General features: G+C 38.9%; 1 protein-coding gene across 16 annotated transcripts; it reads right to left on the reverse strand.

Annotated features, from left to right (window-relative positions):
* Nucleotides 1–1,725: 1,725 nt before the first annotated feature.
* LOC103933972 (thylakoid membrane protein TERC, chloroplastic-like) lies at nt 1,726–11,074 on the reverse strand. 16 transcript variants are annotated; one of them, XR_007252062.1, is made up of 15 exons: nt 10,731–11,066; nt 10,590–10,655; nt 9,944–10,071; nt 9,794–9,870; nt 4,772–4,859; nt 4,564–4,644; nt 4,411–4,467; nt 4,166–4,247; nt 3,664–3,713; nt 3,402–3,458; nt 3,212–3,290; nt 3,013–3,071; nt 2,760–2,818; nt 2,560–2,635; nt 1,726–2,145 (listed from the first exon to the last, which is right to left on the reverse strand). XR_007252062.1 is itself a non-coding variant. In XM_048567672.1 (15 exons), exons 1-14 carry the CDS (start codon nt 10,882–10,884, stop codon nt 2,589–2,591), a joined length of 1,128 nt encoding a protein of 375 aa, XP_048423629.1. In that variant the 5' UTR covers nt 10,885–11,070; the 3' UTR covers nt 1,726–2,145; nt 2,560–2,588. The 16 variants fall into 16 exon arrangements, 8 of the variants coding, with proteins under 8 accessions (XP_048423629.1, XP_048423628.1, XP_048423627.1 ...); XR_007252061.1 differs by having other exon boundaries at nt 1,726–2,151; XR_007252060.1 differs by having other exon boundaries at nt 1,726–2,389.

Genomic DNA, 11,074 nt, shown 5'->3' on the forward strand with positions numbered 1-11,074 from the left:
CAACCTTCAAGATCAAGCCCAAAAGCCCTTGAAGAAATCAGCACAACCATTCTTTAAGATCAAGCCCCGATGGCCCTCGAAGAAAGTGTTCATGGTTCATCATCTGTTTATCCCAAAATCAAGCCCCCCTTTTGGATAAACAACATTAACAAATCCACACATCCAACTGTTCTTCAAGATCAAGCCCAAAAGCCCTTGAAGAAATCCACATAACCATTCTTCAAGATCAAGCCCCGACAACCCTTGAAGAAAGTGTTCATCATTCATCATCCGTTCATCCCAAGATCAAGCCCCAAAAGAAAGTGTTCATCATTCATCATCCGTTCATCCCAAGATCATCATCCGTTCATCCCGAGATCAAGCTCCCAAAAGAAAGTGTTCATCGTTCATCATCCGTTCATCCCAAGATTAAGCCCCAACGGTCCTTGAAGAAATCCACACATCCAACCTTTCTTCAAGATCAAGCCCAAAAGCCCTTGAAGAAATCCACACAATCATTCTTCAAGATTAAGCCCCGACGGCCCTTGAAGAAAGTGTTCATCGTTCATCATCCATTCATCCCAAGATCAAGCCCCAACGGCCCTTTAGATCAACAATATCAATAAATCCACACATCCAACTGTTCTTCAAGATCAAGCCCAAAAATCCTTGAAGATCCGCTCATCCATCAACCTTCAAGATCAAGCTCGATGACCCTTGAAGAAATCTGCACAACCATTATTCAAAGATCAAGCCCTGAAGGCCCTTGAAGAAGATCCCACCTGTTCATCCTAAGATTAAGCTCCAACGGCCATTTGGATCAACTTCAAGATCAAGCCCCGACGATCCTTGAAGAAACTTCCAACTATTCATCCAAGATCAAGCCTCAACAGCTCTTGGATCAACAACACGTCAACAAACCAATATCTTATGGAGATCGAATCAGAGGACCAAATTACAAAGAGATTGTAACCCCAAAATCATTAACACAAAATATTATTTTGTACACGTATTCTTGTTTCAAGAAATTTTCATGTTTAAAGTGTCCGTTGAGGGTGCCTAAGTTAAGCATCTCTCAAATCGTGTAGAAACTCATGGAATAAGGAGTTGAATAAGATAGACAACCTTTTTGGACTTGTTCCTCTATTTCTATAAGTAAATTATTTATCTCTGTTCATCGCTGCTAAAACCTGTGTGTGGAGCTCCGACCCTCTAGGCTTCTACCAGAATAGATGGTAGGAATTCTCTTATCCCATTCGGAAATATACCATCTCATAATTATCTATGGTTGTTTATGTCTCTAGCACGACCACTTGATAAAATGTGAAGGACAGTAGGACAAATGGCCGATACTACTGGAAGGATTCCTCTTTGGATAATAGGTACTGTAGCCAGAATTCTTGTGATCGGTTTAATCGATATTTTCTTTTATGGTTCATATTCCGGATTAGAACGGGCTATGTAATGTATTTTATCTGCTGGATTATGGGTGGGCATTTTACCAGAAGTTTCTATTGTATCAATCTACCCTTGTGTGATTCATGTTGAAGCATAGACTCAGGACAAGCCGATACATACGATAAGAGGAAAGACCCATATTTCATAGCGCCTGGGGAATGCAAGTTTGATCGAAGATTGGTTAGGAGAGGTGCTATTACTACGAAAAAATACTGCCCTTCGCTGCTATGAGAGTCAGCAACTTCAATTAGCCCCTAGTTGAAAGAGAATAAGTATAGTCTAGAGGAGTTGAGGAATGGGAATAGCCAAAGTTCATTTCAGATACAGTACAAATAGTTGAGGAAAGAAATTCTTTAGGTTTTGCTTGCGCCTGAACTAGTTGAATATGAACATCATGCCACCAAATTGTGTTACTGATTCACATTATAATACGAGTAAATGACATCTGTATACTTTAAGCTACAAAATTGAATTATTCCATCCATCTGCTTCTCATTACAACCAAAAGAAAGCTGCTACTTACATGATTTACCCAAACATAGATCTCATCGTTGATGAAATTGCGACGCCTTTGCCGGTCTATCGTTGTTGGACTAAGAGAAACTTAACTCTTCACATAATTCATGGCCAAACGCTTTGCGGGACATGACCACGAAAGAAAAATCTTCTTCCTTCAACCTTGCAAGATTTCCGCCATTGCTTTTCTCACTATTACTATAACAAAAGCATTCACATCTCATGCGTGAGTTCATGAATCACAGACCATAGGGAAGAAGAATAAGAAAGGCAAATCACTTTCTCGTCCACAAAGTTTCTGCTAGTGGTTTCTGATACGTGTATTATATAATCGCCACCATTTTCTGGTTATATCCGACATTGACTTTCAACTCAAACTGCGTTTTCCCCTCTTGTTGATGGTTTCTCAGTACACATTTTGTGCCGAAAGAGTTATCTGAAAATTTTCTTTTTACTGAATTTGAATGGTTGTTATTGCATAACTGTTAACAACAATTGTTGATAGAAAAAAGGCAAGATTAAATGCCAAAAATATAATAAAAACGAAGAACTAAAGAAAAATAGTTCAAGCGAGAATAAAAATAAAAAAAGTTCAGATTTTTTCACCTGCCCTGAGCTTGAATGGTTTCCTTAAACTAGTCAGACTTCTTCATTAGACTTAACAGCACCCCAGCACTAAGACCTGTAGCTACAAGGCCAAGAGACACCTCGGTTGATACATGGAACCCCGTCGAGGAGTTGAGAAAAGGTGAATTTAGGATGGATTGAAGATTTTTTACAAATACAATAGTACTTGAAATACCCACCAAAAAAAATCCAGGATCATCTTACACCCGATAAAGCCCAGAACAACAGCAATTGATGGCTGAAATGAGAGAATCGGAACAATATGTAACCTTATAGGATTTTAACTTTTAAAAGGAAGCAAAGAACCTTAAATTAGGAATTAACAGTTTAATCGAGTGAGTCCCTGTGCTGATGGTTATCTATGGGTAGATGATCACTAGTTCATTGTGCAGAAAGAGCTAGAAATTCAAGTAGAGATGGTCAAATTTGTACCTGTAAATACTCCAAGTCTGACATACCCTGAGAAATAAGTGTGTAAAGCGACCTTAAACCTGCACTCATTGGGAAAGGGTTAACTATCATCTGCTGCAGAAATGCGCACGCATTTAGAAATAAGATTGTAACTGTATAGCAACTCGGCCGTAATTCACAGAAATATGGTCAATTGAATCCTACATCTAACAAGAATTACCAACGATGGCAAAAAGATTAGAACTGAAAACTATAAAAGGATCCCGAGTAACGCAGAAAACTGCCGGTATAGAGTCGACCTATAGAAAAATGTAGCATCACATCATTATTTCAATTACAACATTAACTGGAAAAGCAACGTGCATCGTATATAATAATGTCTGACATTATTGGTAGGTGGGGAAACCTACAGCAAATGCTATGTCACTGAGCTCAATAACTGCTACTGTGAGAAGTAAAGGTGTGGCCTGCCCAAAATGTTTGACACCTGTTAGAGATCAAGTAACCATTAATTTAACACAAATATTGATTAATTTGGATTCAGAAAATGTAAAATGTTGCATCTTGATCCAGAGGAAGTTGTAAATTACATCTGTGCAGTTTAAGAGTTTTATATCTCCATAACTGTGAAATAAAATGTTGTAACCTAAGAAGATCCCATCAACAACTTACCTTCCGGACACCATCTTGAAATGTAAAGAATCGATTCCCACCATAATTAGCTGCAAGAATTCACCAGAAAAAAAGGTATGGATTAGATAATATACCAGAAAGAAGCTAGTGCAAAGTGCGTTTTGCAAGATAGCTGATCAGGTGGCAAAATGGTTAAAAGGATGTAAATTTGCAGGACAAAGTAATCTACACAATCCTTTTTTTTTTTTTTTTTTTTTTTCTTATTATGATGTAGTGTAAAATTCAAGTATGCAAAGTCTCGCCAAACTGAAAGATTCCGCCCGAAAGATGGTCTACTAAGTCTTTCTATATTCAAAGGTCATGCTCAAGGTTATTTACTAAAAGTGAGTTCAAAATTCAAATGAGATAAAAAAGACAAGGATCAGATCATCCCCTATAAATTTAGAATTTTCAATTTTGATCCAAGCTTGAATTACAAAGAATCAACAATCGACACTTTGACTAGAAGTAGGAAGAAAATAAATACACAGGAAAACATTACATGTGACTGGGATGAATCTCTGGCATGTCTTCACAATAAAATTGTTGGATAGATCAGTGTCATCTTCCCCACTGGAAAATAGCTAGAACAATAAAAAAGATATTTTGAGTCATCTGATGGCAAGAAGTCAATAAGTGCAGAAACACAGGTTTAATTTAAGGAGTAAACTCAGTCAACAATCCATTGAGAAAATATATAAGAAAAAAAATATAGTTATCACACCATTTTCAGAATAGAAGATTCACCTTGAAAGATGAGTAAAGGAGTATTGCGGCCAGGAAAAGATTTACCACTTCAAACTTCTAAAGCAACACATCCCGAAAATTACAAAATGAACATGTAAAAACAAGAAGTATAGGATCACAAGCACAAATATGCACAGAGAACTATAAGTTTACCTGAAGTGTAGCTGTTCCAAGGAGAATTAATGTCAAACGAAAGACCACTGCTCCGGCAATACCATATGAAAGTACCCGATTCTGTAGTTCAGGGAGCAAAGCTTTCGTAACCATGAATTACAGACAGCTTTATTCAAAAACAATCTTTTACATAAAAATTGAGAACCTATAGAACATAAATTTGAGTGCTAAAAGGTTTACAAAATACCTGATACATAAGTGGCACCTTGAAGTACTTGAAAACTAGAACAAAGACAAACAGATTGTCTACTAACAAGCTTTGTTCCAGTAAATACCTAATACATCCTAACATTTAGAATCCAGCACGAAAATATACGCATAAAGGAAAAAAACCAAATCATATATAAACCATCCAGTCAGATGAACAATATCACCAAATTAAAAGTATGTATTGCCCATTTTATTAAGACACCGGAAAATTGTTGAAATATTCAACAGTCTAGTTGTTAGGGTTTCCTTTATTCTAGGGTTTAACCCTTTGTTCTAGGGTTGATTGATCCTGGACGTGCAAATAACCCTCCTATACTTGAGGGACAAGTTGTTTCTTTTCTGTTTTAATCTAGTCACTCACCACAATTTTAGGATCTTGTTAGTTGTGGATTGCTATTTGACTTCCCATTCGATGTAAGGCTATTTAATAGCCGAAGATGTTTTGTTTCAGTGAAAAAAGAGAATTCTCCCAAGCATCCTTGCATTTTCATACTGTGTGTTTTCAAAGCCCTAGTAACCTAGTTCAGTTTCAACATCTGGTATCAGAGCCCTATCACGGGGCCTGACCAAACCGGTTGTTAGTGTGAGAGAACACCACTATGGCATCTGAGAGCAACTTTGTACAACCAGCTATCCCAAGGTTCGATGGGCACTATGATCATTGGAGTATGCTTATGGAGAACTTTCTGCATTCCAAAGAATATTGGAACCTGGTGGAGATAGGAATCACTGCAGTAGCAGGAGGAGCTAAATCTAGTGAGATGCAGAAGAAGGCGCTGGAGGAGCAGAAATCGAAAGACTTGAAGGCCAAGAACTATCTATCCAGGCCATTGATTGCTCAATCCTAGAGACGATTTTGAAGGACACAGCTAAGGATATATGGGACTCCTTGAAACAGAAATATCAGGGAACAACACGTGTGAAGCGTGCCCAACTGCAGGCTCTTCGGAAGGATTTTGAATTACTGCATTTGAAGACTGGGGAAACTGTCAATGACTACTTTGGCAGAACGCTTGCTATAGCTAATAAGATGAGAATTCACGGAGAACGAATGGAGGATGTGGTGATTATTGAAAAAATCTTGAGGTCCATGACTTCAAAATACGACTATGTTGTTTGCTCGATTGAAGAGTCGAATGACGTGGATGCGTTATCCATTGATGAACTCCAGAGAGTCTTCTTGTGTATGAACAAAGAGTTAGTCGCCGAGTTATGGATGAACAAGCCCTCCAAGTCACCTCAGGAGGTCAGCAAGGACGAAGAAGTGGCGGTCGTGTGTCCTACCGAGGAAGAGGGAGAGGAAGAGGTAGATCTGGGTTTGACAAATCTATCATCGAATGCTACAATTGTCATGCACTAGGGCACTTTCAGTGGGAATGTCCAAAGAAAGCTGGGGATTCACAGGCGAATTTTGTAGAAACCAAGGAAGAAATGTTGCTAATGGCGCACGTGGAGATTAAGGAAGCTAAGAAGGAGTATATTTGGTTTCTTGACTCTGGATGTAGTAATCATATGTGTGGCAGAAGAGAAGTGTTTTCTGAGATGGATGATAGCTTTCGAGAGTCAGTGAAACTGGGGAATGACTCCAGTCTCAGTGTAAAGGGCAAAGGCAAGGTACGACTAGAAGTGCATGGGATCATGCATGTCATCACAGGAGTTTTCTTTGTACCTGAGTTAAAGAATAATCTGCTGAGTATTGGTCAACTGCAAGACAGAGGACTCGCAGTACTCATGCAACACGAAAAGTGTAAGATCTTTCATCCTGAGAAAGGTCTAATTCTAGAGACGGAGATGACGTGCAATAGGATGTTCGCCTTGATTGCTCATTGTCCAATAAGGGAACAAAAATGTCTCACCATGACAACCACAGACCAGGCAACTTTCTGGCACTGTCGGTATGGTCATCTGAGCTGGAATGGATTGAAGGTGCTATAACAAAAGAATTTAGTTGAAGGATTGCCAAAGCTCAAAGCTTCTCAGAAGATGTGTGAAGACTGTCTTGTGGGAAAGCAGCATCGTGACTCCTTTCCACATGAAAGTATGTGGAGAGCATCCAAAATACTACAGTTAATACATGCTGACATATGTGGCCCGATAAGTCCCATTTCAAATAGTAAGAAGAGGTATCTTCTCACCTTTATTGATGACTTTAGTAGAAGAACGTGGGTTTACTTTCTGGTTGAAAAATCAGAAGCCTTTGCCATGTTCAAAATATATAAAGCTAGTGTGGAGAAAGAAACAGGAGCATTCATAAGAGGCTTAAGGACAGATCGAGGAGGTGAATTCATGTCACATGAATTCACAAATTTTTGCAATGAGAATGGCATTCACAGACAATTGACGGCTGCCTACACACCTCAACAGAACGGCGTAGCAGAAAGGAAAAATCGAACTATCATGAATATAGTACGTTGCATGCTGTCAGAGAAGAAAATTCCAAAGCCATTCTGGCCTGAAGCTGTAAACTGGGCGGTGCATGTATTAAATAGAAGTCCAACTCGTGCCGTAAAAAACAAAACACCTGAAGAAGCTTGAAGTGGGCGCAAACCATCGGTGGATCACTTTAGAATGTTTGGATGCATCTCTCACGTGCACATTCCTGACAGCAAGAGAGTGAAACTAGATGATAAAAGCCTCAAATGCATACTAATAGGGGTAAGTGAAGAATCTAAAGCTTACAGACTGTTTGATCCTATTTCATAGAAAATTGTTGTTAGTCGAGATGTGGTTTTTGAGGAAGATGAGCAGTGGAACTGGGATGAGGTTTATGAGCAGGTTGTCTTAATTGATCTGGAATGGGAAACTAATGAAGAAACAACCACAGAAAATGAAAAGGGATCTGGAGATATTGAAGACATTGAAGATGATGAGTCTCATGAAGTAGGAGGAGCCATGACTGAAGGCAGTGCATCTCAAGAGAGACGAACTCGAAGACCACCAATCTGGATGAAAGATTATGAAACTGGTGAGGGTATCTCTGACGAAGAAAATGTGAACTTGGCTTACCTAGCCTTGTTTACTAATGGTGATCCTACTACTTACTATGATGCCGTCAAGAGTGAGAAGGGGAGACAAACAATGCAACAAGAAATAGAAGCTATAGAGAAGGATGATACGTGGGAGTTGACTAATCTACCACCAGGAGGAAAAACCATTGGAGTAAAGTGGGTGTTCAAGATGAAATTGAATGAAAATGGGGAAGTGGACAAATATAAGGCTCAGCTTGCTGCTAAGGGATAGTCAGCAATATGGAGTGGATTTTTCTGAGGTGTTTGCACCAGTGGCTCGGATGGATACAATTCGAGTGGTCATCTCCCTCGCTGCACAGAGGAGTTGGAAAATTTACCAACTCCATGTCAAATCAGCCTTCCTACATGGTGCAATTGATGAAGAAGTTTTTGTTGAACAGCCACCAGGTTATGAACAGAAAGGGAGTGAATCCAAGGTATATCATCTTAAAAAGGCACCATATGGACTCAAGCAGGCTCCATGGGCATGGTACAGTCGGATCGAGGCATACTTCATCAAGGAGGGTTTTAACAAATGTCCCTACGAGCATACATTGTTCATTAAGGTCGCTAATGAAGGTAAAATCCTAATTGTTTCATCTATGTTGATGATCTCATATTCACTGGAAATGATGAATCACTGTTTGAGCAATTTAAAAAATCCATGATGAATGAATTTGACATGACTGATCTCGGAAGAATGAGGTACTTTCTTGGCATAGAAGGAGTACAGAAAGCGGATGGAATATTTATTAGTCAACGAAAGTATGCACGAGGTGTTGGAAAGATTTAATATGGATTAGTGCAACTCAGTACACAACCCTATTGTTGGTTTTAAACTGACTAGTGATGAAGAGGGAGTAAAGGTTGATAGCACGCTCTGTAAGCAAATGGTTGGAAGTCTCATGTACCTAACAGCTACACGTCCAGATATCATGTTCACTGTAAGTCTGATCAGTAGGTATATGGAGCATCCTACTGAATCTCATCTGATGGCAGCAAAAAGGATCTTAAGGTACATAAAAGGCACTGCTGGTTTTGGTATGTTCTACAAGAAAGAAGGAGATGAAGAGCTCATGGGGTACACGGATAGTGACTATGCTGGTGATCAAGATGATAGAAAGAGTACTTCGGGTTATGTGTTTATGATGAATTCAGGTGTAGTCTCATGGTCTTCAAAGAAACAACCAGTGGTCACTCTCTCTACTGCTGAGGCGGAGTTTATAACTGCAGCTTCTAGTGCATGTCAGGTAGTGTGGATGAGAAGAATTCTGGGAAGTTTAAGTGTAAAGCTAGATGGTCCAACAATAGTTTATTGTGATAATGTGTCCACCATTAAACTTTCAAAGAATCCGGTGCTTCACGATCACAGTAAACACATAGATGTTCGGTTTCATTTTCTTCGAGACCTTGTCAAAGATGGAGTTGTAGAACTGTTCCAGTGTTCTACCCAAGAACAGATTGCAGACATTATAACAAAGCCAGTGAAGCTCGAAACATTTCTAAAGTTGCGTGAATTAATGGGTGTTCGTGAATACCCTGGTATAAACTAAATATCAATGGTATTCAGTTTAAGGGAGGATGTTGAAATATTCAATAGTCTAGTTGTTAGGGTTTCCTTTATTCTAGGGTTTATCCCTTTGTTCTAGGGTTGGTTGATCCTGGACATGCAAATAACCCTCCTATACTTGAGGGACAAGTTGTTTCTTTTCTGTTTTAATCTAGTCACTCACCACAATTTTAGGATCTTGTTAGTTGTGGATTGCTATTTGACTTCCCGTTCGATGTAAGGCTATTTAATAGCCGAAGTTGTTTTGTTTCAGTGAAAAAGGAGAATTCTCCCAAGCATCCTTGCATTTTCATACTGTGTGTTTTCAAAGCCCTAGTAACCTAGTTCAGTTTCAACAAAAATAACTAATGCTTCAAAGAAACAAGGAGTTTAACTTCATATCCACTGTTAGAAAGCTTTCACAGTAGAAATCTCTGCATACCCAGCAAAGAATTCCGTTGCCTTGTCAACTCCTTCTTTAAATCCTACACCAATGCCAAATGCAACCGCGGCAAAAACCTAAAGGAATTAATAGCTACATTTATCAGCATTGTTGAAGTAGAGAGTTCAAATTAAGCTGAGAGGTGCTCACCCACAAGGCTACAGTTCTTACTGAAGCAGCATATGTTTCGGGTCCCTTAATTTTCTTCGGAGCTTCATCAGGAGAGCTTTCCACTTTACTAATGCCATCACGTGGTGTAGAATCGCCCCTCTTTTCTTCTGCAGATTCAAGCGGAAAGTTCATATAAACTACAGAAAATATCCACATTTGACATAATTTGCGCAAAATTCTCACAAAAGCCAGTCCTTTTGGATCTAAAGTCGTTAGACTCAATTTACATGAACTCATTAAAGCAACATATGGTTGCTTTAGATTGAACCCTTAAAAAAGGTTTCATTTTTTTTTTTTCACAAGAATCCATTAATAACATTACATTTTAGAGAAAAGTACTTCAAGCCCAATACTTTGAAAAAAATTCCATCCTGAATTTCAATTGAAGAAGGGCACAAAAGGGTTTTAGCAACTAAAAACCAATTAGAACATTACACTTGGTTACCTGAGGTTTTTTTTTTCTCCGTTGAACCCTTGAAGTGTATTTTTATGGAACTTTTATAGTTTGTGAGGGTGTTTTTTCGAATTTACCAATGTCAAAAATATATACATAATTAAAGTGGGCAACTACATTTTTGCTCATGAATCTCAATTTTACATCCAATGAGTATTAGAAAACAGTCACCTGAGGTGGATAAATCATCGTCCTGCTCAATTGCTCTAGACCGTGCAATCGGCGCAGATTGGCCACCTGCAATACAAATATGTAAATCAGATATGGCAACTGCACATATGAAACTGAATCGAGGAAGAGTGAGTGAGAGACCTGTACGGACGGAAACGATGTGATGGTGAAAGAAGTGGGGCCTACTCCAATTTGGGGATGGATATGGCAATGAAAGCCTAGGCCGTCGGGAATTGAGCTTCAGATGGATGTGGACGCCGTTATGGATGACGGAAGCCGTGCCCATGGCGGTCATTAGAAGGCTAATTGGTGTCAAATTTTTTTATTTTTTTTTATTTTTTTTAAATGCTAAGATTGGTGCCAAATTCAAATGAGGGAAGGGAAAGAAGCTGTGTGGTGTGCAGTGGTAATGGTAGTAAATGTGTGGTGGGTGTCTTATCTTTTTTGAATAAATTGGCCACAAATAAAAATTACAACAATATATA

Source organism: the organism of the source record quoted next, unplaced genomic scaffold, assembly GCF_019419815.1.
Source record: "Pyrus x bretschneideri cultivar Hongxiangsu unplaced genomic scaffold, Pyrus_bretschneideri_v1 Contig45, whole genome shotgun sequence".
Taxonomy (NCBI): Eukaryota; Viridiplantae; Streptophyta; class Magnoliopsida; order Rosales; family Rosaceae; genus Pyrus; species Pyrus x bretschneideri.